Source organism: Micropterus salmoides, unplaced genomic scaffold, assembly GCF_014851395.1.
Source record: "Micropterus salmoides isolate LMB-PRFRI ecotype aquatic unplaced genomic scaffold, ASM1485139v1 Ms_hic_scaffold_16, whole genome shotgun sequence".
In the NCBI taxonomy this organism is placed as follows: domain Eukaryota; kingdom Metazoa; phylum Chordata; class Actinopteri; order Centrarchiformes; family Centrarchidae; genus Micropterus; species Micropterus salmoides.
In genome coordinates this window covers 9,699,280-9,726,248 of record NW_024040707.1, presented here as the reverse complement: position 1 = coordinate 9,726,248, position 26,969 = coordinate 9,699,280, and the positions used below count along the sequence as shown (strand labels likewise).

The 26,969-nt window shown below is 40.1% G+C and overlaps 4 protein-coding genes across 6 annotated transcripts in view; 2 read left to right on the top strand and 2 right to left on the bottom strand.

The window, feature by feature from the left end:
- Window positions 1-11,167, bottom strand: part of LOC119906242 (membrane-associated guanylate kinase, WW and PDZ domain-containing protein 1) — a 35,971-nt gene extending 24,804 nt beyond the window's left edge. The window contains 2 exon segments of the mRNA XM_038723811.1: window positions 1,144-1,433; window positions 10,822-11,167. Coding sequence (XP_038579739.1) covers window positions 1,144-1,423 — 280 coding nt within the window. The 5' untranslated portion in view covers window positions 1,424-1,433; window positions 10,822-11,167.
- An 854-nt stretch (window positions 11,168-12,021) lies between these two features.
- On the top strand, window positions 12,022-18,532 carry gpkow (G patch domain and KOW motifs). The gene is made up of 11 exons (XM_038722182.1): window positions 12,022-12,237; window positions 12,481-12,650; window positions 12,757-12,902; window positions 14,799-14,905; window positions 15,197-15,401; window positions 15,512-15,644; window positions 16,372-16,537; window positions 16,723-16,843; window positions 17,209-17,278; window positions 18,062-18,147; window positions 18,232-18,532. The coding sequence occupies exons 1-11, from the start codon at window positions 12,044-12,046 to the stop codon at window positions 18,358-18,360; spliced, it is 1,527 nt and encodes a 508-aa protein (XP_038578110.1). The 5' UTR covers window positions 12,022-12,043; the 3' UTR covers window positions 18,361-18,532.
- Window positions 18,533-18,594: 62 nt separating this feature from the next.
- On the bottom strand, window positions 18,595-22,245 carry pqbp1 (polyglutamine binding protein 1). Of its 2 annotated transcripts, none has more exons than XM_038722185.1 (7): window positions 22,163-22,245; window positions 20,956-21,023; window positions 20,737-20,848; window positions 19,872-19,972; window positions 19,467-19,649; window positions 19,323-19,380; window positions 18,595-19,015 (listed from the first exon to the last, which is right to left on the bottom strand). In XM_038722185.1, the coding sequence occupies exons 2-7, from the start codon at window positions 21,020-21,022 to the stop codon at window positions 18,865-18,867; spliced, it is 672 nt and encodes a 223-aa protein (XP_038578113.1). In that variant the 5' UTR covers window position 21,023; window positions 22,163-22,245; the 3' UTR covers window positions 18,595-18,864. The 2 variants fall into 2 exon arrangements, with proteins under 2 accessions (XP_038578113.1, XP_038578112.1); XM_038722184.1 differs by lacking the exon at window positions 22,163-22,245 and adding an exon at window positions 21,695-22,133.
- On the top strand, window positions 22,242-26,705 carry LOC119905313 (mitochondrial import inner membrane translocase subunit Tim17-B-like). 2 transcript variants are annotated; one of them, XR_005444807.1, is made up of 7 exons: window positions 22,242-22,310; window positions 22,946-23,045; window positions 23,138-23,201; window positions 23,450-23,578; window positions 23,674-23,784; window positions 23,965-24,037; window positions 25,225-25,310. XR_005444807.1 is itself a non-coding variant. In XM_038722186.1 (6 exons), the coding sequence occupies exons 1-6, from the start codon at window positions 22,246-22,248 to the stop codon at window positions 25,311-25,313; spliced, it is 558 nt and encodes a 185-aa protein (XP_038578114.1). In that variant the 5' UTR covers window positions 22,242-22,245; the 3' UTR covers window positions 25,314-26,705. The 2 variants fall into 2 exon arrangements, 1 of the variants encoding a protein (XP_038578114.1); XM_038722186.1 differs by lacking the exon at window positions 23,965-24,037 and having other exon boundaries at window positions 25,225-26,705.
- Window positions 26,706-26,969: the final 264 nt, after the last annotated feature.

Sequence of the window (26,969 nt, the reverse complement as noted above, 5' to 3'; positions counted from 1 at the left end):
AGCTGCCTTTTGGAAGAAATTATGGGCTTTTGTTCATCATGTTATGAAACAGCTGCTATTTTCCAGCCTGTTGAACATCAGCTCTCCGAAGCTGATTGAGCTGATCTCTTGTACATAATGCAAACATATTACATGTGGGCTACCGATGAAGCAGTCAGATGTCAAGGTAAAAGAAGAGATACTATACTAGGGTACACCACTGAAGGAAACTTTAAATTTGATAGACAGATCAACTCCCTACTCTTTGTTTTTGTCCACAAAGCACCAGTATAAGTGCTAAAAACTTTAAATTGCTGCCTGCCTCTGGGGTATATAGCCTAGTGTTGTGTATTTAAGGGCTGGAGCAAAGGGAGTTGTAGTAGTAGTAGGAGTAGGAGGAGGTGTGGTACAGCAACCCGTCGCATCAGCTCATCCATCACTGTCCACACTACACGCAGTCAAGCTGCCCAGGGAGGGCTAGCAGACTTCAGAAATGATAATGGATCTACCAGCAGCAGAGGGACCGGGAGCAAAGGTCCCCATTTACACCCCTGTGGCCAAATCAGCTATCAATCTAGCAAGCAAGGCCATCGGGAGCCACAGTCAGGTGACACTCCAGTGACATATTGCCCTGTTCAGAGCCAACAAAGACATCCGTTACTTTCAGCCCTCTGTTCTAAACATCAAGGCCTCTTGCGGGTGACAGACAACTGTATCGCCACACTCTTGTCATGTGTCATCATTTTGACCTCCTACCCACATATTGACCCATTGCCTTGACATATCCAGACTAATTGTCATGTGCATATCAGCATCAGAATGTTTCAGGCTGCAGATTTGGCTTGTGAGAGTCAGAGGAGGGTTACTGAGCAAGATAACTATGGATGACAGCTTGGACACTGGTGTAACAGATTGATTGGGTGCAATGGTGTGCAACATAAACAGCCACAAATTAAACAGTCTGCAGTGTTTGGAAGAGAATTAAACATTGATTGCATTATTATGGGCACTGTGGCATAGGGATACATAAATGCCATTAGCAGGAGAGGCCTTGCAGTATGTTAGGTTCACACCTTTCCTTGACTGTGGGGTGATAATTGACACATTTACCAAAACAATAAACTGCAGACTAATTTATAGGAGGGTTATCATGCTGAGTCATACCTGGTGACACAGTTTTGATGCGGATAGGATGGGGGCAGGAATTGAGGACACCACGGACATCTCCTAATGTCATCCCTAATACTGGTGTTCCCCCAATCTCTAGGATGATATCACCCACTGTGAGTCCGCCTCCTGGAGCCGACGTGACAAAAGGAAACTCTCCATAATCTGCTCCACCACCAATGGCGATCCCCAGTTCCCCCGACGAGCCTAGCAAGGGGACGAAGCTGTCCTGTACCTTGGAACGCCAGTGCAGCTTCTTCACCGCTGTCTTAGACATGGCAAACGAGCTGGAGAGGAAAGGAAACAGGATTGAAGGATGAGCAGATGGTGTGAGACAGTAAAAAGGGGGGGGGGGGGGGGGACGTGTCAATTGCATAACAAGCTAGTGAAAGGTCCTGTGACTTCAGGCAGGAGGTTGTTTTGTTATTTAACCTTTGTCAGTTATCGAATCTGAGGTCTGGGGAGTTGCAATGTTACACATCAGAATGCGGGAAAAGTCATGAATAATCCCAGCTTCATAGGTTAGGATATTTTCTCTGAGAGCATGACAGAGAGCTGAATAAAAACATTGGAACTGTGTCCTTGTTTTATGCAGACATACTACAACACAGTACATGACTGTCCAACCAAAATTGTTTGTTGCGTTTGCTTCAGGCTGACATTATGTTTTCATGTAAACACACAACATAGGCGTTTGTGCCCATTCCAGCACATCTTCATGGGAAAACACAGTTTGAATTTGATAAAAGGTGCGGGTCACTAAATACACACACGCTTTAACAGACTAAGAATCTGTAGCTGCAGTCGAACAATGGAGTACACTGGAGTAAGAATTTCTGCATCTACAGTGATGCATGATGCTTTCACACAAACTTAGATTTTTTTGGACAATGAATAATGACCCTTTTTGTGGGTACTGTATTCTCCAGTACAGATTCTCCTTGTCTGCTCAGTCACAATGATATTGCAGGTTTTGTGTACTAGTTGCAGCTAAATTGACAAGTACTAGTAGCAAAGCTGTACTGAAAATAAAGTGTTTTGCTGCAACATGTTTCCGGGGGAGCAGCTGTGAATGTGTGTGGCTGAGGATGTAGCTGACATGGTGAAGATTTGTTTGAGTCGACAGTGACTTGACAGATGTGATGTCCGGAGAGAGCGGACAACGTTCCTCTGACATTATCAGAGCAGCACTGTCACGTTGACACACAGGACAACAGAGATTCACAAGGTAGGGTAACAGAATCCAAAAGACAAACATGACATGCAGGTTATATATCAGAGAAAGCCCAATATCAAGGGAATAGTTTGACATTTTGGGAAATATGCTAATTTATTTTCTTGCATTGAGTTAGATGAGAAGATCGATACCACTCTCCCATCTGTCTGTTAAAAATGAAGCTGGAGCCAAGTGACTGTTAGCTTAGCTTAGCATGATGACTGGAAACAGCTAGCCTGGCTCTGTCTGCCTACCAGCACCTTTAAAGCTCACTAATTAACACATTATATATTGTTGTTTAAAAGGGGTTATGTCCAGAAAGCTAGCTTTAGAGCTTTTTAGTTCAAAATCGATCAATTGGCTTCGCCGGTATACTGGCCGATGTTAATTTATGCAGATATGGTATTGGTATATATTTTGCAGGTACCAATCAAATGCAGTGAAGAAATATGTAGGTAATTTAGAGACAGTGTTACTATTATATAGTAGAAGTTGATTTTTCAACTGTAAAATATCCTGCTCAGTATGTGTCTTTGTCACAAACAAATTTAAAAAAACAAAACAAATCAAATGGACCTGAATAAAGATGTTTATTTCCAAATATGACTATCAGTCAATATATCATTTTCCAAATGTTTTAAATTCCCAATATTCAGTATTCAGTACCATAAATCCAATCAGGCAGAAATTTTTAGAACTTTCACCCGTGCCTTTGCTGTGTATGCTAAGCTAATCTAACCAACTCCTGGCTGTATCTTTATGGACAGTTATTAAAGTGATATTGATCTTCTCATCTAAATTTTACAAGAATGCAAATAAGTATATTTCCCAAAATGTTAAATGATTCCTTCAAACTTATTTTTGAACACCTAGGCTAACACAAGCTTGCTCAAATACAGTATTCCAAATGGACAATACAGATCCATTGTGGTCAGGAGATTAGCAATTAGACATCACTTCACCAAGATCCAATGCTCTTAAGTGACTATGACCCTTGACTGGGTGGGGTTAACACACCCAGCTTCTCCGAGTATAAAGCCAAGCCCAGCCCTAGCAGAGACACTGTAGGTCCTTTGGTCCAGTGGGACTAATGAGACTGCTTTAAAGAGTAAGAGAAGGACAGGATGTAACTGAACCTTTCTACTTGACTGGTCATTCGACAGGCAGATCTGACAGAGATCCTCTTCTTCCATCCTCTCTCCTACTGGGGGTCTCTGGTGGGGATTTATTTTATATACAGAGGAGGACAAATGAGGAAGAGGAAGGCAGGGAGTAGAGAGAGATTTTAAGATTAAAAGCAGGGTTAGAATGAAATGCAATGAAATCCAGGATTGTCTGTGTTTTTGTCTCACACTCTGAGAGAATTTGGGGAAAAAAGGGAAGTACAGAGGTCAGATAGAGATCAAGAGCCGCCACACAGCCTGAGGTTGGCATAGGACTCACTTGTCTGACCTTGCAGGACTTCAGCACAGGCGACAAGAGTCAGAGATTGGGAAACAACTGAGCTGGTTGCCGCAACATCAAGAAATCCAAAAACACACAACTTGCATTTTGCAGTCTTGGCTCAAAGCCAAAGGCTCTCACTGTTGTTCTAGCACATTTGGATAAAATATGGTCAAACAAGTAGCACTGTTTCAACCTGAAATTATGCTTATCATTTCATCCTTGCCAAACACTGCCCCCAGTCCCTCTCTCTCTACCCCACTGTGAAACCTTCTGGTGCAACATTTTCGACCTGCTTCCCCAAAACCAACCATCCACCCACACAGAAAACACAGCAATACAACTTGCATTAAGTGTGTAGTGAGAAGAGAATAAAAATAAAAGCATCAACTTTTCCTATCCTGAATAATAATTCCATAAGCCGATGGTCTCTTTATGCTTTATCTAAAGATTTCTCTGAATCTCTCAGCAGTTGGCAGTAATGATTAAAACACTAAAAATAAAACATCTGATAGGTCTGGGGTATTATCCTGTCCTGCTGGGCCTACACAGTCACATTGTGTGTCTACATTATACGCATGAAGGCAGAATGTGTTGCCCGAGCTGTAGTTGTTGTCTTGACCTCCTGCGTCTGATGGGGGTTTAATGAGCCACAGTCTGTCAGGTCCGCTGAAACCTGGACACTTCCTGCCGCAGATACACCCTGACACTGCTTTGCTCTCGCTCTGCGGTTGGTGTTGATGCTACAAACGGGCCCTGCACACTCATCTTACTGTGTCCACTTAAAACACAGTGCTAGGTTGCCAACAGGTTGCCATCAAGTTTGAGGAGGAATGAACTGCTTGTGACAAAGTGATCTCATCTAATTAGACAGCAATGTAATTCAGTCTATTTAACTAGTAAGTAATCAGGAATTTGCAAGATATATAATTTTCTATGCAATGTTACCATGTGTGGAAATGCATTGGATTTTGCTAAAGAACAATTTAAGCTGTCATGCTGCACTTCTTTATTTCAAAAGGCAATATGTGAATGTAAACTTCACACAGGTAAAATGATGACCTCTTCTTCACTACCATCTTAGTTTTGCATGTTAGCATGCAAGCTAGATAAAATTATCAACAAAAATAAGCTGATGGGAATGTCATTAGTTTTCCAAAGTATTTAACAAATGAAAATTTTGAGGGCAGACAGAAGGTTTTATTATGTGGGAACCATGAATCTCTGTAAATAATTTCATGGCAATCTATTAAATAGTTATAGATATATAGAGGACAAATATATGAATTCAAGGATATCTAACACTATAAAAAGAATGCTCTGACCTTTAGGTCAGGGAAGAGCTGACCAATACATATCCTGTTTCACTGACTTTAGATCAGGATCTTTACAGCTTGCATCCCTGGCCTTCCAGTGTAATTTCAAACCGCAGCAACCTGTCAATGGCAAAACACACATCCTCTTAACTTTGAGGCTATTCTTAGAGTTTTTTTTATTTCCTCAACATATTTGTTTAAATCAGAAAGCAGAAAGAAAATGCTGATGGCTATTATGACTCAATGTTTAGTATAAACAGCTGCGCCACACAGTGTTTTCTTTTGGAAATATACCTTTTAGCCCTCAATTCCATAAATACTCATGCGTCTATCATCCAGAGAACATCCATTGTTTTTAGTTAGTCGACACTAAAAGACAAACTAACTCGAGCTTCATTTTAACAAACTTAACGCCTCAATTGCTGCACTGTAATATTACCTCATGGTAGTGCTAATGCTAATATTTCAAGTCCTACGCTATTAATTCTTCCAGTGATTGGTCTAATAAAGCCATTTTATCCCTTGCATCTCATAGTCATGACATCTTTATTACACATTGTTACACAGATGAGCTTTGCCATGGAACTCAATAATTCAAAGTTGACTTGAAGCAACGAATCAAGGACATGAGGGAAAAGCACTTGACATTGGGGTGGCGAGCATCTTGAAAGACCTTCAGGAAAAAAATCGGTGTTAGCAAAACACATCAATTAAGACGAGTGAATAATTTAATTGCTCTAGAAAAAAGGTAGCTCTGGGAAAGCTAATAAAACAACAACTTCTCCCGACAGATTTATTCAGCAGGGTGAAGTCCAGGGTGCACCATCATCCATTTGAAATAGCACTTAAAAACAATTCATCAACCACACAACTGTTAGCCATGCCTTTCGCCTTCATTTTGACAGCTCAACACCAATTCTAATATTCCCCCTCTATCAATAACATTAGTGAAGCTTTGTGGTGAAAACAGTGACTGTCAGTTCTTGTGATTCTCCCCATGTTCCTGATGTCTATCTAGATGCCGGCCCTCATCCCCATCAAAGCCGTCTCAGCTGGTAGATCGCTCTCTTGACATAATCGGCTGTGACCACAGAAGAGTTCGCTAAACTTCTGAAACTTTTAAAACAATCAGCTTTTGCCGTGAGATGCTGCTCTGATTTAACCCTGAGGCTCTCACTCTGATTGTCTAATTCTACATGTTCATGTCACTGAACAACTTTTCTGCACTACATGAGTCGGTTTACGCTCATAAAAGCTTCTGCTGGTTTAACTTGGTGGAGCCATGCGCGCTCTGTTGTCCACATTCTGTTTCCGCTCTAAAAGATGTCTACGATAATGAAATGAGCCTGTTCCATTAGCTCAGCTAGAATGCTCTATGAATTTATGTAAGCTTATTTGGTATTTTATGCATACACACTGAAAGTTCAAGACAGTGAGTAGTTGTTTTTCCTAAATGTGAATTTTGGAGAATATTGATGGACTGACTGTGTGTTTTGTCAGCTAGAATGTGACCAGAATGCCTCATGGCTCCATTTGTTGGTCTCTCTGCAAGCACTCGTTGTGAATAAACAACTGAAATGACTCGAGGTTCTTTATAAGCATAAGCTAGACCAAAGTCAGCATGACTGATGGTTACATAATAAAGTGTGCTGCTACTGCACATCCAAAGGTAAACTTTAAGAGAGAAATCATCAACACACAGTGACCGATGTGAATTGAGCTGTTCATTTAGTTAAATGCTGATTAGTTGATCCACAGAGAATTAATCGTCAACCATTACAGTAATTATTTAAATCATTTATAAAGGAAAATCACCAAATGTTTTTTGGTTCAATTTTCTCAAATATGAGTATTTGCTCCTCTTGAAGCAGCAACCATTGATTATTTTTTATAATCGATTAATCTGCTGATTACTTTGTCGGTTAATCAATTTAAGTCTATAAAATGTCAACAAATGACCATTACAACTCCTCAGTGACCAAGGTGATGTCTTTAAATGTCTTGTTTTATCTCACAAGCCTAAAAGTCACTATCCTATATGAAAAATCCTGCACATTTGACAAGTTGGAACCTGCAGCTGTTTGGCATTTTTTACTTGAAAAATAACTTAAACGATTCACTGATTATCAAAATAGTTGCTGGTTACTTTTCTGTTGATTAACTGATCAATAAATCGATAATATCAGCTCTAAATTTAATATTTTTGGGGTTTGGCCTGTCGATCAAATGAAATAAGCAATTTGATGATTTGACAAAAATTGCATAATGAAAATCTTGGACCTCTAGTTATAAAGGAGGTACTTTATACAAAGTGCTGGGCGGGTGAGGAAAACAAACCCTCCGCTTGAACCCATCCCACACATCGAACACTCAGCTCATCTTTTCACTCTGACCTGTAGTGAAGCACACTGCTCCTAATCTCACAGCATCCTCCAGTGGGTAGTGTTGGAGGTCAGACAAGTAAGGCATCTTAAATAACTGGAGAGCTTAAAATTTATCTGAACTAAAACCGGTGATGTGGCAGGCAGACGGAAAACGCAGGAGAGCGTTCTCGCAGCTCCAACTTCACCATCTTATCTGACATCTGTGCCTTGACCTCTCCCGCCGAACATTTCTACCAAACTGTGCAGGCAACGTGGGGTGCACTAAAGCTCCCTGATGCTCACTCACTTCCAAATCTAGGGCACGGGAGTGCTCAACACAAAACAGACAGCAGTGGCAGATTTAAAAATAAAAGATTAAATGCTTGTTGGTTGAAAAACACAAAATATCTCCCGCCGTCATACACGGGGGCGCACACACACACAGAAATGTTTTCTCTCTCTTACACACTAAATATAAACTCAATACATGAAAAAGCTGATAAGAATTACAGAAATACATTCACTGTTTTCTGCACGCCATCAACAAATCCACAATATATTCCAACTGCATACAAAGGGACTTAGTGTAGGATTAAAATATTGTTGAACCCATACAGTATACACAAAAACACACACACCTGAGAGGATAACACGGGCTCATTGATGTTCCCTTTGGGGTAATGTTATCTGTAACATCACAGGATCAAGGTCAAGGAAGGGGGCACATTAGTGGGGGCATCGGTACACTCTTCTCTTCTGAGGAATACCACTGTGACAACAGGTCCTCTTCCTCAATCTGCCAGGATGCATTACAACCCCCCCCACCTCCTCTGCGATCAGAGATGAGCTCTCATCAGGAAGAGGAAGGGAGAGCAGTTTAATTAAACAGAGCAGATCATCTTCTCAACAAAAGATGATGGATAAGACAGAGAGCAATGAGGAAAGCAGGGATAAATTAGGAAAATTAAAAAGAGGATGATACAGAAAATAGAGTTGGTGCCAGTCTTAAAGTAAAATGGAATAAAATAGTAGAATCAACACAGAGGAGGGCACAGTAACCTTATGAAAGAGTGGCTGAAATCATAATAACAAAATTAATAATTCATAAGGAAATGAAGGGGCGGGTCAGTACACTATAATGAGCATTTTTGTGAGGTCGCAGTTTGGTAACCTAAGCAGGCCTGCAAGTATGTGTGTGTGTCCAAGTGTGTGTGTGTGTTCAAGTGTGTGTGTGAGTGTAAGAGAGATACTGCTGATTCAGTAGGGATGGGTGAAGGTGACCCTCGCCTGCTCCTGCTGCCTGTCTCACTACCTGATATTGATCTGAGTCGTCCAACTCAGATCTGACTCAAGGATACATGGATCCACTGCCTTCTTGACATTTCAAATATGGCACTGTTAAATTGTAACTCCACACACTATCATTGATTAGTTATTGATTTGCCACCTCAGTCAGAGTGTAACCACTTAACAGCGGCTTATACAATCCAAATTGAATCTCAGTGTATGTAGGCAGGGACACGAGTGGCAGTTACAGCATGGGAATGTTGTTGTTGTTGTTGAAATTTCATATCAGACTCCACATGAACTGTTGAGAACTAAGAATAGAGCAGGCTACAACTGCAGAATCCAAATGTAGTGGCTGGGAGCAAAGGTTTAGACCACAGATGGGAGAATATGCCTGCGTGGCCCTGCCCTGTCAAGGGTAAACTGCCTGGCACACAGGAACACGCACAACATAGCCCACACACACACGCACACATGCATACTTTGTTTTCACCACACCTTTAAACAACAGCATGAATATGCATGATGCCGAAGGACACAGGAGGTACATAATTAGACAATCAACAACTCCCAGCTGACATGCATTACTACGACAGAGAAGAAATGCACCTCACTTCATCCTCCCTTCTCCATAGCAGCAAGAGCGGAGTCATGTTTGTAAGTTGACATGAATTTCCACTTACTGGCGGTTCAAACTTGGGCTGAGAAGCTGAATCAAAGGAGGACAAATGCAGAATAAAATCAGAAGGCTTTGCTTAGTTATTGTGATGGGCTCATACATGAGAGGAAATTAACATACAGTGTGAGGACCAGAGCAACTTGAGACCATGTGAGGAAAAACACCGCATGTCTCTTTCTCTTTCTCAAATTAATGATTCATCATAACAGCATAACCTTGACTGCTCTCGAAACCCAGAGCAATGCACACTATTAAGTCAGGGTCACACATCCATCACTTAAAAAAAGGTCCCTGTATCTAGCAGAGACACACCCTAAACAAACAGCAAACAGCAACAACGCAGACAGAGAGAACTGCAAGGCACTCCTACACACATGTGTTCACACACACCTGGCTGTGGACTAAAAAGTACATTTTGCAAGTCAATCTATTTGTAATTGAACAAAGGCTTCTGTATACAGACATTCTGGAGCAGGAGATTGTTAAAAAAAAATGATGCATTTACAAAAAAAGGTCTCAACAAACTTTTCAAACCTAATCATGACTTCATATGCACACACACCTACACACTTATCACAAGTGTTAAAAGCCATATTTCATTTGTCAAAATGACACTCTTATCCCTGAGATCTGCCATCTCAAACTCATATTCTTCACTCTCTCTTACACACACACACACTTACACACAGATCTGAGCTGCCCCCCCCTCCCAAAACACACACACACACACACACACACACACACTTGGGTTACATACAGCAAATTCTCAAATTTCTCATATTTCGGGAAAAATACTGACCTGCCTTGGCGCTGACACACACACATTCTTTTCAAGCAGTTCAGCCTTTCAAAGAGGATCCGTTTGAACGCGTCTATATACATTGACCCGACTGAGGTTAAACAATAAGCCTGGAAAATACGAGTTGCTTGGTTAATAAGCAGCAGCCTGGTGTGGGTGCGTGTGATAGTAAGCAATATGGAAATGCAGTGATGAGTATATGGTACCACCGTATCCCAAAGAAAGTCAGAGGCGATGTGCACGGCTGACGGGATATTTGGACAGTGATGCTCCGAGAGATGTGGTGATCTTGTAGAGGGAGAGGAGAGAGAGAGAGAGTGGGGAGAGCGAGAGGGAGAGTGGGAATACACTACGGTCTAACGTTATGGAATACACACACATGCACACAGACATATCGGGCAAATCTGACAGCGGCCGCTTACAATTTTAGCAGCTGCTGCACTGCTATAGGCAAAACAACGTGGAGGATGGATAAATGTCATGGTCAAACGTGCTGTTTAACTTGTGGGGAGTGTCTCTGCCTATTGAACAATAAGTGCTGGACTTTAATTTGACTATGAGGACTGTCTTACCTTCATGATCGCTTTCCCCTCGTCAAATCCGTCCTTATAGTCTTCGTTTGGCAGATCGTGCAGGTTGATTAATTACGGATAGCTTACATATGTTGGTTTATTCTCTTTCAGCTTTCGATAAAAAACAAAAAAACAAACGTCGATTAGGTCTATGTCTATTTGACCGGGTGGAGGTGTCATGGAACTGCAGGCGCAGTGCAATCAGGGCGCGGAGCGTCAATTGCCAAAGATAAGACTGGATTAGGCTATAAGATAAGGATTGTGCAGTCTAGTAGAAAGTGTGGCCAGGTTGGTGCTCCTGCTTCCAAAAGGCACTTTTGAAGGAAAGAAACAATGGTAAAAGGGCAAATAAGGGAAGTTAAGGAGCACCGAGGGGAGGGAATAAAAGAGTTAAAAGTACCGCCCCTTATTATTCTCTGTACCTGCATCAGCAGCATCACTTTTCGTATACGAGTTCTAACCAGGATATAAAAGCGTGAGAGCCAGATTAAAACCATAGACTGTAAAACGTGAGCCCAATTTCCAACATTTGTCCACTTGTAATGATTGTCGTTTGGTTACAGTAACACATTATAAGTTTATAAAGCAGCGAGTATTGTGTAAATAAAACTTTAATGATCCTCTTAGGAAACATCAGTCATGCAATTGCGCTAATATGGACATAACCCATATCAGCCTATAGGCTACGCACCAGTAGGCTAACATCTAGGCTACTACTTTTGAAAAACAGAATCGGAAATAGTTTTCAAGAGTAGGCCCATAAAATATGCAAAAATTTCAAATCGAAAGGTAGCCTATTTATGAAATTAAAATCAATAGGCATACATTATACAACAAATGTAAAATGATCATAAAATGCAAATGGAAAATTAGCCTAGATGAGCCTATTGCATTTACTGTTTCGAGAAATGAATCCACAAAATTGTATTTCAAGTAGTAGCCTATATATCAAGGACACACATAGTAGCTATTGTATTTTATTTCTTAAGATATGAAAACCACATCTGTCTTTATACCTAGGAACCTACCAACCTATATACAGTCTATGCTACCAACGCGACAAAACCTTTAACTTAAGTCCACACTGTCTGAATGGGTCGTTGTAACTTTAATTCTGATGCATAATGGGAATTGTAGTAATTTCAAACGAATCAAATAAGTGCAAAATAAAACTACAACTACCAGAATGCCTTTCTTCTATTTCTGTCGGTTACAAACAATAATGGCGTCGCACGGGGATGATACGGGTGCCTCCAAGTCTGTTCCTTCTGGGGACAAAGGAGAGAAAAAAAACCCGGCTGTGTCGTTCGGTTTTACTAAAACAGTTAGCAAATTTAAACCTTCGAGTGGCGACGCTTTGACCAAGAAAGATGAAAGAGATTACCTGACCGGAATTGACCGAAATGAATTGCTAAGGTAGGCTCTGTTTGCTAATGCTAACAATCTTAGCATTGGCGTAACGGTTACGTTTCGATTCTGATATAGTTCACGTTAGCTGGTAACGTTATATATACATTTATTGAATGGTTAACTTAGACGTTGTTAGCAAATGTGAAGCAGGTGTATAACGTTGGCGTATTCAGGACAGAATGATTTGTAAATCTTGTTTTGAAGCGGCCCTGCCTGCTGCTAACTCGCTAATATTTCTGTGTCCTGCAGCTCAAAACCGTCTGAGAAGCCCAAAGAGCTCATTATCCCGCTGATCCAGAAGAACCGCTGGCACAGGCCGGACCGAGCGGGCCAGAGCGAGGGGAGTGGAGGCAAGACACAAGAAGTAACTCAAGATAATGATTCCGTGGATTCTCAGGCTGTCAAAGAACTCATCGAAGGTACATTTAGAAGATATGGGTTTGTGTGTGTTTATTCATGGTTGGAAGGCTGTATTAATATAATTCATGCAAAGCTTCTCATACATCTCCCAACGCTTGCTTGTAGACTCCCGGAGGCAGCTTGAGCAGTGGCAGAATGGCGCTCAGTCAGAGAGAAACCTGAACCTCAGCATCCCACTGTTGATGCAAAACAAAGTGCCCGATGGCTTTGAGGATGGGGATCAAGTAAAGGTGGATCTACGGCCTGAATCTGTAAGTATGGGTGGTGATGTGGCAGTGGATAAGACACATGCCTTTGGTGTGAGAGACCCAGGTTTGAATCCACTGTGAGACACTAATGTGTCGAGAGGCGTACAATTAGCCATTGTTAGTCGCTTTGGATGAAAGCGTCAGCTAAATGAATAAATGTAAGGATGGATACCAATTGTGTGACAGAAAAATGCTCTTTTCTCTGAAGGAAGAGAGGAAATGTATGTTGAGGTGTCTTTGTTATTGCTGTAACCTTTACTTACTTTTATCCAAAGCGACTTACATTTGAGGAACAACATACAAGCATCAATAAAGTAGGAGATACAAGTGACAATAGACACTAGTAAGAGCAGCAATAAATACTAGTAAGATTTGCATTCACAGCATCAGTGGGGTAAATACCAAGGAAAAGAAGTAAGCGTTAATGAATATTGCAATTAATACAAGACAACTGTAAGGAGATAGGGGAGGAAGAGAACAGGAAGTGCATGTTAGAGGTGTTAGAAGTGGAAGCGTCCTCGGAAGAGATGAGTTTTCAAGATCTTGAAATCAGAGATGGACATCCCTGCTCTGATGGCATGTGGTAGCTTGTTCCACCATCGTGGCATCACAAATTAGGATCTTTACTGAGAGCAGGAAACAATTCAGTACATTTCAATATATGCATTATTTTGTTTTAGTGTTAGGTGAACTAGAGAGCATAGTCAAGTCATAGACACCCAACATGAGAGAAATTTGAAGCAGCAAATGAGATTGGATGTTTCACTGTCTCAACTGAAATTCTGACGTGAGTCAATGAATAATGATGATGATAACATCAACAAATGTTTTCCAAGTCTTTAGTATTTTTTTTTTTATTCTATTGTACCACATTAAAAACACTCCCCTCTATATCTAGATAATGCCAGCTGAATGTTATTTTCCCACAATGCCAACATGAACATTCATGTAAAAACTTACTTCTGGGAGTTGCCTTTATGCTTTTATTTTTGTAAGATTTATACTGTTGGCCGCTTGGGTTTACTGCTTTTGCTCTAGGGCATTTGTATAATAGTTGTTTGAGGAGGGCATGGCTCTCAGGCGCTTAGTCAATTGTAATTTCTTTACATGGTATCAGATTTAAAGATTACAGTATAATCTGCTTGAGAGGCTTTTCAGTGAAAACATGACAATGCCTGACAGTACAAAATGTGTGGTAGACTGGTTGCTTTGACTCAAATTGAAATTTGAGTGTGCAAAAGTGCTGACGGTCAGCTGAGTAGAATAACACCCCTGTGTACATACACAGTTGTGCGCATGCATATTGGTACGGATGACTTTGACAATACAGTAAGGCTTTGGTGGCAGACAGGCGTCAACATTCTCCCCAGAGACATGCAGACGACCAATCAGATCTTTGTGTTTCTTTTCATCAGAGGCCTTGTCACTGTCATCCCACTTCTGCTCTCACTCACTGTAGATGTGACTGTCAGAACATGCAAGTCAGGAGAAACTTGCTCACTGTGCCCCAAGCTCATTTTAATGCAGTTTCCTCTGTGAGAGTTGTCTCCCAGCTTCCCTCAGAGGAAAGCCTTCAGCGGAGACAGAGATGAGCCGGGCCATTGCTCTGATGAGGCCTGCTGTGGCTGCTGCCTGGTGACTTTAGTCATCCCGTGCTGAGTCTGACACCCCGGAGCCATAAGGCTGAGTAAGACCGGCATCACAAACTGCTTCTCTCTGCCAGTCACCACAAACAGTTTTTTGTGTTTCAGAACACAAGGATTATATAAGCACCTAATTTATCCCTGATACACATTTTAATGATACAGGTAGTTGTATCTGTATTTACTTGGTTGGTTGAGCATTTGATGCATGTCTTTTGATTTTCAAACCGCTAATTTAACTGTATGTGTTTGTCAGTCGACAGAGGCAGATTATGAGGCCATTCCCGTCGAGGCTTATGGACTTGCTATGCTTAAGGGGATGGGCTGGAACAAAGCTGAAGGCATTGGACGCACCTTTAAACAGTAAGTAAAACTGACCCTTGCTTTACCATTCCCTCTCCTAATTTAACTTTATCCTTTACTTGTACTTGTGCTGTTTGAATTCAAGCTGAAACAATTGATTAGTTGGCCATCAAAAACATTTTGATTTAATCAAGCAAATATACAACATTCTTTAGTTCCAGCTACTTTGTGAACTGAGTATCTTTGGATTTTGGACAGTTAGTTCAGCCTCTTTTACATCCTGTATATGTTTGTATGTCTGTATATGTCTTTGTTTACTGGTTTAATGCTGCTGTTCTCTGCCTGCCACAGAGATGTGAAGCCACTAGAACACCAGCTCCGTCCAAAAGGTTTGGGTCTTGGAGCTGATCGTTCAGCGATAAAGGACCTGGAGCCCAGCAGACGTCAGCGTCCCCCCAAGCCAGGTGAGGAGCGAGAGAAGGAGGAGGAACTAGTGATGGGTCCAGGCGCCTGTGTGCTGGTGGAGTCGGGGGCACATAAAGACCTGTATGGCAAGGTAGAGTTGATCTGACATGTGTTTGCATCGCTTGAAACAGACGTAAGGTATCGCACAACTACTTGTTGTATTTGAATGTATTGTTTTCTCTTGTCATTTATGTGCTGTAGATCGAAGGCGTTGATCCAGACAATGCTCGAGTAATGGTGAAGCTGGCAATTGGCGGCAAAACTGTGACAATCAGCCAGTATGCCATAAAAGTGGTTGGGCGCAAGGAATACGACAAACACAGCAAAGACCTCAGTAAGTAACTCAAATGAATAAATTAAATAGAAAAAGTTAACATTTATGAAAAATTATGTGGAAGACTTGGATTTTGTGCTCCTGCACACCAAATTAAATATTTCAAGAAGTAAAATTTAGTTTGCCAACTTTTCATTTGAACCATTTATGATGTAGCCTATGGTTTTGGGATTTTTTGGGTTTTTATTTTAATTATTACATGTAAGCCACTTAAATTGAATGACAATAGAAATTCAGGTTTTTGTTGCAAATTTTTTTAAACCGCAAAAATGAAATCAATACAATTCAGTGGTTTCTACTAATATAGATATTTGCTAGTTTTCTTAGTCTTCTATCTTAGTAAATGTAATATTTTTTGTTTTTGGACTGTTGTTCAAACAAAACAAGCAGATTTATTATATCAACATGGAATCTGGGAAACTGTGATAGACATTTTCACTATCGCCTGGCATTTCATAGACCAAATAATGAGCAAGAAAATAAGTGGCCGATTAATCCCTAATAAAAATATTTAATCGCAGCATTAATTGTGTGAAGCCTTGACTGGTCTAAACAGGTATATCCTCTACTGACGTGGAAAAAACCCCCCTTAAACCAGTGATTCAGCCGCAGCTTTTATTATCAGTAATCTAAGTTGCCTCCTTCCAAGAATAAAAACACACTCACTGCAGTGTATGTGTTTGGGTGCCACATTTTATTCAGTGCCGTGCCTTTTCCATTAAACCAGGTCGCCTCAGTAAGGCCCACAAGGAGAAGGAGAAGGAAAAAGAGCAACAGAGACAGGAGGAGAAAGAGAGGCGAAGTAATGGTGACAAGGTAAAACACAAGTCTTCAGAAAGAGATGGAGGAAAAGATGAGAGGAAGAGGAAACACAGAGAATCAAGTCAAGACAGGTACATTTCTTCAAAAGATGAAGATCCAGTATGCTTTTCATGTTTCTTATTGACCGGTATTTTAAAACTGTATTTTATAAATTTTAATACACTGGAATATTTCTCATTTTCATTTATTGGTTAATAATGTTTTCTTTGAGGAAACAGATATTTGTTTATTTGTTTTTCTTCTGTTTCCTTTGTAGAGAGAAGCCTCCAGTGAAAGAGGCAAGGCGACCACCGGCTCCCTCCTCCTGGCTCCAGAGAGACTTGAAAGTTCGCTTTATAGACAAAGCTTTCAAAGGGGGCAGGTACTACAACTCAAAGGTACCAATGCATGAACAACAAAGCATCTTTTCTTTGTATCCTCTAACTCAAACCTCCCTATGGGTCATCAGTTTCCTATGTTGTAACCAAGTGGTTCATTTTAGACTAAGAAGTGTTGAAGGAATTTTGTTTGAAAATATTAAACTCACCAGATTTTTTATCCAGTTACCTTTTTTTTCATTGGTTGGTGGATATTTGCATTGACTTATTTTTGATTAATTACATCATTCTTAAACAGGAGCAGTCAAAAACTCATAGAAGGGCTAGAGCTTTGGAATATTGCACATGATCTTGTGTTGTAGTGTTTTAATAATTACAATTGTTGGGTTTCTGTCATAGCTAAGATCAGTCTTGTTTTCTTCTAGATGCGTGTGGAGGATGTCCTGACACAGACTGCCTGTGTGTGTCGAACTGAAGAGGGAAGACTGTTAGACGGTGAGTCATTAGTGCCATTTCAGTCTCTCTCTCCCTGTCACACTCCATGGTGTTTTTCCTATTCCCTAATTCAAGATGTACAAGAAATGTGCAACGTGTGTTGTAACAATACCTGTTAATATTCATAATACATCTGACTCACTTTGATGTTATTAGGAAACCCATGGAGCCAGGCTACCGTGGTTCTTCCTGCACATATATCTTGTGTATATGTGCCTATATGGATAAAGCCTTCTGTGTAGTGTATTTACATTTGATGTTTAACAAACAAAAAAAACAACCATTTTGGGTGATTTGTAACACAGATAGCTGTTATTAAGAATTTAAAGTAATAGTTTGATATTTTGGGAAATTAGATGACAAGATCTATACAACTCTAATGTCTGTTAAATATAAGGCTACAGCCAGAAGCTATTTTGGTTTAGCTCATCTTCGACTGGCAGGAGGGTGAGACAGCCTCTGTTTTGTTGTTGAGTTTTTGTACACATTAAACAAATTAGTTAATTGGTGAGCTTTAGAAGTGCTCGTAAGTAGATTTGTTTTTACCTTTTGACCAAAGCCAGGTTAACTGTTTGCTGCCAGTCTTTCCGGTATCAATCTTCTGATCTAACTCCCCATGAAGGAAGCAAAGAAGCATGTTTCCCAAATTGTCAGACTAACCCTGTACTGTGGTGTTATATACATTTAGTTAATATTTTATAAGTATGTGCAGTGCTCATTGGTTGGGGATGATGTACCCTCGATAACACGTGTAGCTCTGTCTGAAATTTTTTCCTGTGGCAGATGTGAAGCAGGACATGCTGGAAACTATTGTTCCAAAAAGTGAAAATGATTCTATAATGGTTGTACTGGGCGAGCACAGAGGACAGGTAAGCAATGGATCATCTTTCTTGCAGGATGTGTGTACTGGTTTGTGCCGTAACTAATCACAGCATTTACATTTGCTTGTTCAGGTCGGCCGTATTCTGCAGCGGGACAAAAACAAGTGCAGAGCGATGGTCCAGCTCGACCGATATGAAGAGAAAGTGTTCACACTGGACTATGACTGTATTTGTCACTATGTAGGGGCAGCAGATCATTGATGAACATATTTCTTCTTTTCCCCCCTCCCCATACTATTTTTGTATTTCTTTATTCAGATATTCCCTGTCCTTTATTCCATCTGAAATGTTGTTTTGTAATATTCAAAAATAATGGATTTATTAAGATTTTAGATCCCTGTAATTTTGTAATAAAACATTGTCAAGAATTGTATTTGTACAGATGTTATTACATGATTAGCCACCACACCTTGAAGTTAAAAAAAGCAATGAGTCTTTTTCACAGTAATCTTTAAATTTATTAGCAAATGATGACGATAAATGGCCCTAGTAACAATAAGAGGTCATATAAAAACATATTTACAACTGTTCTACATGTTTGAAAAGTTTATGAATGCACTGGTGGTAGAAAAGCTCAGCACTCAAATTCTGACATGTAAACTAATTTCAGAATAAAAAGAATGAACGGCAGATGCTACGATGTGAGCAAAGTGATGCCAAACTGTACAGCTCTGTCTTTGTTAGTTGTTTCCAGGGCCACTCAGCTTACTCCTTGGGTATTTGGTTTGCTGCGTTAGCCCGAAGCACGGCTCCCGGACTGGGATACGGCCGCTGCTGGAACAGAGGCCCTGCCGCTGTGGTATCAGCACCCGTCTTTGCTTCATTACGCTTGGGCAGGCCGCTTGACCATGTGCCCCTGTAAAGCAAAATTGGTTTGTTTTAATGGTTTGGTTTTATACATGTGTGGCTCAGGTTATCAGCTTGGTCTTGGAGACTACTTATTTATTACGGAAAGCCTGTGTTACAAACAAGGTTGTGGGGTTGAATTTATGTGGCTATTTGTCGAGCTTGTCACATACTAGTGATTTAAATTCAGAATATCTCCTAATACTTCGCTCACAAGTTTCGCAATTTTGTGACAGTGCAATACTAAATTTCTGGAGTACTCCTTCAAAGAAAGGACCAAAGGGCTTGTTTAATTAGCATGACTGTAAATACTGTACCTTGGGGCATCAGAATAAGCACTTGGATCCATGGGGTCCATTTCATCATCTTTTCTCCCTGAGAGGAAAATAAATATGTAACGTTCATGTAAAAAGCATCAATCTGAAAATACTTGTGTCGTATGATAAAGATGTAAACTTTACCTCTTTTGTTCTTACTGTACGGCGCCATGTCTTCTCTCCGCTGCTTCCTTCTGTCTCTGTCCCTCTCTCCATCCCTCTCTCGGTCCCTGTCCCGATCCCTTTCCCGATCTTTGTCTCTTTCCCGCTCTCGCTCTCTGTCCGGCTTCTCAAACGGCCTCTCAACTCTTTCATCCCCCCCCTCAGCTGAAAAATAAAAATGAAACAAAAAGGCAACGGTCACAAAATAAACCACTGCCAGAATATGGCAAAAACAAACTGCATTCTGAGATTATTTGCCAAATGATGATCAGACCTGCTATTCTTTGTGAGTCACACATGATTAACAGATTGCCATGGGGATAAGATTGCAGTGAAGATCACAACTGCGTCATCAAATTGTTAAGTCATGCCTTTATAATGCCATACCTCTAATTTTCTTCGCAGGCTTTGTTACCACTGCAGCTGGGTCATTTGGGGACAGCCAGGCCACTAAATCTGTCTCCACATTCCAGTAATAAGGAAGACCACTGTGGATTGAAGGAAAAAGTAGGGAAAATGTTTAAATTATTAATAATGATGAATAATACAATTAAGACATTGATGACCATTGATTGAAAATTAGGAAATTTATTTTTATAATAGACTACAACTCTGCATAGTGGTAGTTATAGTGTAGCAAAGTAGTAGTAGTACAATCATCAATGACAAAAACACATTAAAGCAGTATGACTTTTCTTCACAGTGTGGTCCTTGAACATATAACACACAGAGCAGCGGAGTGGCTATGCTTATAGGTACGGAGATGAAAAGTGTTAAATAAATAAGACATTGCAACAAAATAATCAAGAACGTCCATGAATGAATTCAAAACCCCTTAGAACTCATAAAAGGTCATTATGAAATGATTCAACCAACAGTGAAATTTAGTTTATTGCCGGTATTTTTTGTATTTATTTCACAATGCTAGTTTTCCAAATGACAATTTTATTTTATAATGCCACTTTTTATGACGTCTTTCTCAGTCATTACTGATCTTACATTAAAATAATGAATAGACTTACTGACCACAAACAAATTCAGACCCATTATGACCTTTTTAAACAAGTTGTCAGTGCCATAATGAGGTTGACATGCCTGTGTAACTTGTTATAGTGTGCTGTGCTCTGTTTGATCCTATAATGAAACATACAACAAATCACTAAGATTTTATGGGACTTAAATCCTCTAGAAACTGTTAAAAGACTGCCAGTGAGCAGTAACAGCTCACTGAAAAAAAATCAAGAATACGTACCAAGCTAGGTCAAACACTTTATACCAGTTTGGTGGTAGATTCTCCACTCTGGTGGCTTCATAATCTACGTTGTTGTCATCGTAATCTTCAGCAATAATCTCCTCGTCTACCTCTGGAGAAAGTGGAGGAGAAACGTTGTTACATGACACATGAAAAAGTAAAGAAATATGTCTGAATGCTACAGGCTCAGGGATGTGTTTTAAAAATATTTTCTGCTACCTTGCTCTGACGGTTTAACAATCCCTCTCTTGGCCAAGCGAGCCAGCAGCGCGGGGGGAAGAGGCATTCTGCAACACAGAGAAGGGAGAATTAACTCTTACCCAATCATCCGAATGTGATACACATATACACACACACAGTAAACATATATAGTCCTGTTGGTTGGCGAAAACGAGCTACTTTGATAAATCGAGACAATTATTGCAGGATTAATCGATAATTAAAATAATGGTTAGTTGCATCCCTAATCCCTAACCAACATACATTTTCAATAAATACTGATTGTATGCAGATAATTCTGTGCATCTACAGCTGGTAGTGAGCAGTGAACAAACCCCAAACTAAGGTGCTTGGTGTGGACATTTTAAAAACCATTAAACTTAAATTTCACCATATTAAGATTACTGCAGAAGTAACTGCAGAGATTAATTGATTAGTTGTACTATTAAATTACTCGCCAACTATTTTGATAAGGATTAATTTGATGTTTGTCCAAGCTTCTTAAATGTGAACATTTTCTGGTTACTTTACTCTTCTATGACAGTAAACTGAGTATCTTTGGGTTATGGACAAAACAAGACATTTGGGCTTTGAGAAACACTGATTGACATTTTTCACCATTTTCTGACATTGTTTAGACCAAACAACTAGTCGATTAATCGAGAAAATGATCGACAAATTAATCAACAATGAAAATAATACAAACAAAGCATTAGAGTAAAACACGAATGCAACGAACCCGGTATTGTCCAACAGCAATATTGTTGTGACTCTTCTGAAAGTTATCCTGAGATGAGATGTAAGTAAATGTCTCTGAGGACAGGATTAAAGCCTGGGTGGCTGAGAAAACGTCCCTGATGGCAATAAAATGGTTCACTGGTCATTTCAGTTTCTCCTCTGCAGCTTTGTGCCTCTGTGGCTCCCGGTGAAACGTTAGCTTGTGTTGCTACGCTAGTTTTAGCTGCTCGGTTTGGACAACGTTTTCTTTATAAAGATATCTGCATTTTAAAATAATTCGCATCATGTACGATAAAACGTTTATTTCCACAAAATAATTGTACCGCCTCCCCGGTCACTCCGTGGCAGCAACATGATGATTAAAGCAACGAACACACCTAAGCGCTTCGTAAAAAACCCTTAACTACACTAATAATAAAAACCTCCACTTTCTATTTCATTGACTGAGTAAAAATGAATCCCACATTACCTATTTCTTTTAAGAAAATCGCCTTTTTGATCGTCGAGGAGAGTGCGCGATGCGACTATCCAAAACAGCACACGGCGCGCACAATGATGACGTTGCACTGTCCTCTCCTGACGACAACAAACATGGAGGAATATGCCCGTGAACCTTGGTAAGATTAGTTTTAAACAATCCCCCTGTGTTGTATATTCAGCCTTGTTAACCTCGGACATAGTTTTGTTTTCTTAATGCCATTAGTAACGTTGTTGTGAGAGTGAACAGAGAGGCTTTGTTGGTTAACCCGCTGACCTCGGTGAAGGGTCGAGGATATAAAAACCCACAGCAACTAGTCCAAGCTTCAACAACCTTTTGCTTAAATATGCTATTCAATATTATATTACTCATATAATATTAAATAGCTCTATTTCATTTTGTAAATTGGAACAAGGCTGCACTGACCAACAGAGAGGACAGGACAGGGACTATGACTGATGTTACTGGCATATGCAGGGGTATAGTTTTGTGAATTGTAGATTACAGTTGTAGAAGAATATGTATTTAACGTCCAATGTAGGGCTGCAGTTAACCACTGTCAGTGAGCCAACCAGATACTGACAACCTAAAATCATTGCAATAGCACAGTGTTCACGGTGTTCTGTTATGGTACAAATGTTCTCTCCAGAATAAACTATTTTGAGGAATGCACAGCTTACATTACAAAGCCTAAGTACGTCTTAATATTTGACATTACATACTTAATTTTAACTTCTTATTTTCTTCCCCTCTCTTCTTAATGCACTCCTGCAGTCCCTGGAGGATAGTGGATGACTGTGGCGGTGCTTTTACCATGGGCACAATTGGAGGAGGGGTGTTCCAGGCAATTAAGGGCTTTCGTAATGCCCCTGCAGTGAGTTCGTCACGTAATAGTGATAATGATTATTTGCTCCAACTCTCATCAGGTTTTGATTGGCAGACTTCAACAGTACTCTAATGTTTCAGGGTGTCAGACACAGACTGAGAGGGAGTGCAACTGCAGTGAGAATAAGAGCTCCACAGATTGGTGGTGAGGAGATCTTCTATTGTGAATGAATTGTTTCCTTTACTGTAGCTCTTGGAACCTTAATATGCTTATGCCACATATAAGAGTTAAATAGTAAAATGTATTGTGTATATTAAATGATTTACCTGCAAAAGGGCTTTATTATATATTGGTAGCAAGAGCAAGATACTTCACAGAATTATTGATGATAACATTTCTTTGTCTAAAACTAAAATCATACACTCACTGACGTGTTTTTGGCTATTTTGCAGGTAGCTTTGCTGTATGGGGAGGGCTGTTCTCCACAATCGACTGTGGTTTAGTTCGCCTGAGAGGGAAAGAGGATCCTTGGAACTCCATTACAAGTGGTGCACTGACTGGGGCCATCCTAGCAGCACGCAGTAAGAGGATGCCCGTATAGCACAATGGGCTTCCTGTGTCACTGACCATATCAAATTAACTAGTGTGATTCAATGAATTTTGTGTTTTTCTCCAGGTGGGCCATTAACTATGATGGGCTCTGCCATGATGGGGGGAATTTTACTCGCTCTCATTGAGGGTTTTGGGATCCTCCTAACCAGATATACAGCACAGCAGTTTCAGAACCGTAAGTGAAGTTGATTGAGTTTTGCAAATTATATTTTAAGTGGCTATAATCCATATTTTTATATTAACAATGGATCACATGATTACTTGTATGTGAAAAGAGTCACTCAGAGAAAGAGTTTTTGTTTTCTGTACCACAACGTTACTAATTTGATTCACTCTCACCGCTCTAATTACATAGTTTTCAGCAAAAAAAAGCTGTAAGCTACCAGCCCAGCAACAAACAGCAGACAGACACAGTTTCCAACTGGCTGGTAAGCATAGTGAAACAATTTGCTGCTAAAGAGCTTTTCCCTCAGGACCAAAGCAGAGCTAAGAGGAATATTTGTCAGGTGGACAGAAACATGACTCCAAATGAATGCTAATGTTGCTCTGCATCTGCTGGATGTGTGAAGAGCAAACCGTTGGCTGCCAAGTTTGCAATATTTACTTAAGAGGTGATCATTTGTCAGTGTCATGTTCACGGTTTGTTTCTGCTGGCCCTAAGTGCCGAAAAAAATCCATTATTGCAGGTTTAAATGAACAAGAGGAAACCATTTCAGACCCTCAGACTACTTGTGCAGTGTAATTAGAGTTTCAGGTTTCATCAGTACTTCTCGAATATGTATTCTCACTACATTACTGCTGATAACCCACTTGTGCAAACTAATAACCAATAGTGAATGACCACAATTTGAAGCTGTTATCCCACTGTGGCGGTCTGCAACATTGTGAAAATGGCCACTTTAAACAGACAGAGATCATTTAGTTGTTTTGTGTTGTATTATAGTATTCTTGGAATAATTGGTCAAAATGTGTCACAATGGCACCTCCAGCAGAACTACAATGGTATTTAATAACAAAAACACCATAGGCAAACAATAGACCAAAAGTGCATTGTTCTGAGTAAGAGCTGACTCTCATTTCTGCTAAACTGGAAAATCTTTTTTGCTCACTGTGGTGCGAGAACTCTGTGTACCCTCAAGTAATGGATGCAACACATGAAAGCCTTTTCTCTGAGACTTGTGGAAAGGCATAGGCCTATTTCATTTCATTTTGACTTGTAGTAGGAAAAGCACAAATGGTACTGATAACATAAACTATGGCTCAATTCTATTTAAGTGTCTCAGTAGACGGTGACAGTGTGCACAATGCCAGGACCCTGAAACTGAAGGAGCTGAATGAACACACAGCCACTGTTATTTTATTTAGACCCATGCTTTTCCTACTGTGTTATGTCAAAGTGAAAAAATGTAGGAAGTCACTTACTGAATGAGGTGGATGGGTTAAATTGAGGGAAAGAGGGCACACCAAAAAGATTAATTGAACAGCATAAACTGATTGTATATGAAGGTCTAAGTGCATTTAAGAGAAACATACATTTTATCTTTATTACATTCATGCCATGGACAAATAGGATTCTGCCACAAACATTTTGTTTCTTCCTTCTTGTTTTCTTCAGCTATTCCCTTTGCAGATGACCCCAGTCAGTTACCTCCAAAGGATGGGGGTCAGCAGCAGCAGCAGGGGGCAAAGGGGCAGTTTCAGTAGAGAGCAACAAGGCTGACTAAGGCCAGCTGTGGATGCAGTGAGTCAGACCAGAGAGTAGGGGGGGCACCAGACATTACAGCAGGTACCAGGATGACCAGGAGGTGGAGATACTGGTCACTACAGTGGTGTCAAGTAGTAGCAATGTGTGCTTATACCTCAGGGGCAAATTACTGTGAGTTTTAGTTATTTTTGAGTGAATGTTTGTATGTGAACAAAAATCCTTCTGACAAACCTCATGTTCTCCAGCATCATATGCAACCTTTTCTTTGTTAATGGTTATTCTGTCTTCACTGTGACACTTTTGGGTTAAATATGCAGTTGTGAAATGAATGTAAAATTGTATTTGATTATTTGACATCTAGGCAACATCTGTATATTGAAGGAATAGTTTTGGCAAATAGGCTTATTTACTATTTCTTGCTGAGAGTTAGATGAGAAGATCAATACCACTCTCAAGTCTGTTTGATACAAATGTAGCTGGAGCCAACAAAATCCACCTATCAGCACCCTAAAGCTCACTGATGAACATGTTTTATCTCATGTGTTTAATTTGTACAAAAACAAAAGTATAAAAATTATAATTTGTTGTTTTTACTACTTGCTGGAGTCTTGTCATCGCTGTGAAGTTGTCAGGTAACCAGTGGAGTTGGCATCCATCTTCTCATGTAACTCTTGGCAATACAGCGAGTAAGTGTATTTCCCACAACTATTTCTTCCAGCTTCCAAAGAGTTTGCACTTGAATGCATATATTTAGTAAATAGTGTAGTTTTAATAGCTGCAAAGGAGACAGGTAGAGTAATAAGGAAAATCAGATGTCTGTGACATTACATCATCGTGTTGGTTCAGTGAGGTTTTACCATGGAGAGTGCTAGTCTGTTAAGTCTTTTATTATGTGTCAGCTGTGACAATCGATGCAAATTGATGTGTGTTTTTAAGTGATCTGTGTGCTTAAGATGGATCTAGGCTCAACAAAACCTCATTCCATTCTTTGCAGTTCGGTGTTGCCTCACCCGGCAGCTTTTATAATTTCCTTTTTTAATAATAATAATGATCTTACATATTAGAAGGATAAGTACAGATGTATTTTCTGCAAAACTGAAAAATACGAATGAGTTCCTTGAAAAGTATGGCTTGAATTACTTATATTTCGACAGTTTATCCTGCACCCCTCGTCACTTTAATCACTGCATTATCCGCCAGACAACCAGCACTTTTTAAGCTCCATCTCTCTGTTTTCTTAAACTGGTAGCATCTGCCACAGCAGAGAGATGATGCAGCATGACTCTGTGTTTTGCTGTCAAATTATGTATAGAAACAATGTTTATTTTATGTGTTGTCTTAATATATTTATCTCGCAAAAGTTGATAATAAAGATATCAAATGTTCTTTAACACGGGATGGTACTGGGTTTTTTTTCATGGCCCTTGCTTAAGAAATCCTAAAATGATGCAGTGATATGGGAAAATAACCGGGGACTTTACAAACATTACTTGCTCCTGCGCTCAATCACAATGTTCTAGTATTTACTGTGGTAGCACGCCCCCTATCGCCTCTCTGTGGATACTGCACCCATCGACTGCTTCTGTCCAAGGTCCTAAAGAAGGTTTCTCTAACTTTCAGTGTTGAACCAACCATTTTCCTTCCCACCAGAACTT

Bases quoted from the DNA above. Each gene is read 5' to 3' on its own strand.
- gpkow (XM_038722182.1), top strand. From the start codon at position 12,044: ATGGCGTCGCACGGGGATGATACGGGTGCCTCCAAGTCTGTTCCTTCT. The intron at 12,238-12,480 runs GTAGGCTCTGTT...TGTGTCCTGCAG, and splicing joins GACCGAAATGAATTGCTAAG to CTCAAAACCGTCTGAGAAGC. The intron at 14,906-15,196 runs GTAAGTAAAACT...TGCCTGCCACAG, and splicing joins ATTGGACGCACCTTTAAACA to AGATGTGAAGCCACTAGAAC.
- pqbp1 (XM_038722185.1), bottom strand. From the start codon at position 21,022: ATGCCTCTTCCCCCCGCGCTGCTGGCTCGCTTGGCCAAGAGAGGGATT. The intron at 20,849-20,955 runs GTAGCAGAAAAT...CACTTTCTCCAG, and splicing joins TGTTAAACCGTCAGAGCAAG to AGGTAGACGAGGAGATTATT. The intron at 19,650-19,871 runs GTATGGCATTAT...TTTATTTTTCAG, and splicing joins GCCTGCGAAGAAAATTAGAG to CTGAGGGGGGGGATGAAAGA.
- LOC119905313 (XM_038722186.1), top strand. From the start codon at position 22,246: ATGATGACGTTGCACTGTCCTCTCCTGACGACAACAAACATGGAGGAA. The intron at 23,046-23,137 runs GTGAGTTCGTCA...CTAATGTTTCAG, and splicing joins GCTTTCGTAATGCCCCTGCA to GGTGTCAGACACAGACTGAG. The intron at 23,202-23,449 runs GTGAGGAGATCT...GCTATTTTGCAG, and splicing joins AAGAGCTCCACAGATTGGTG to GTAGCTTTGCTGTATGGGGA.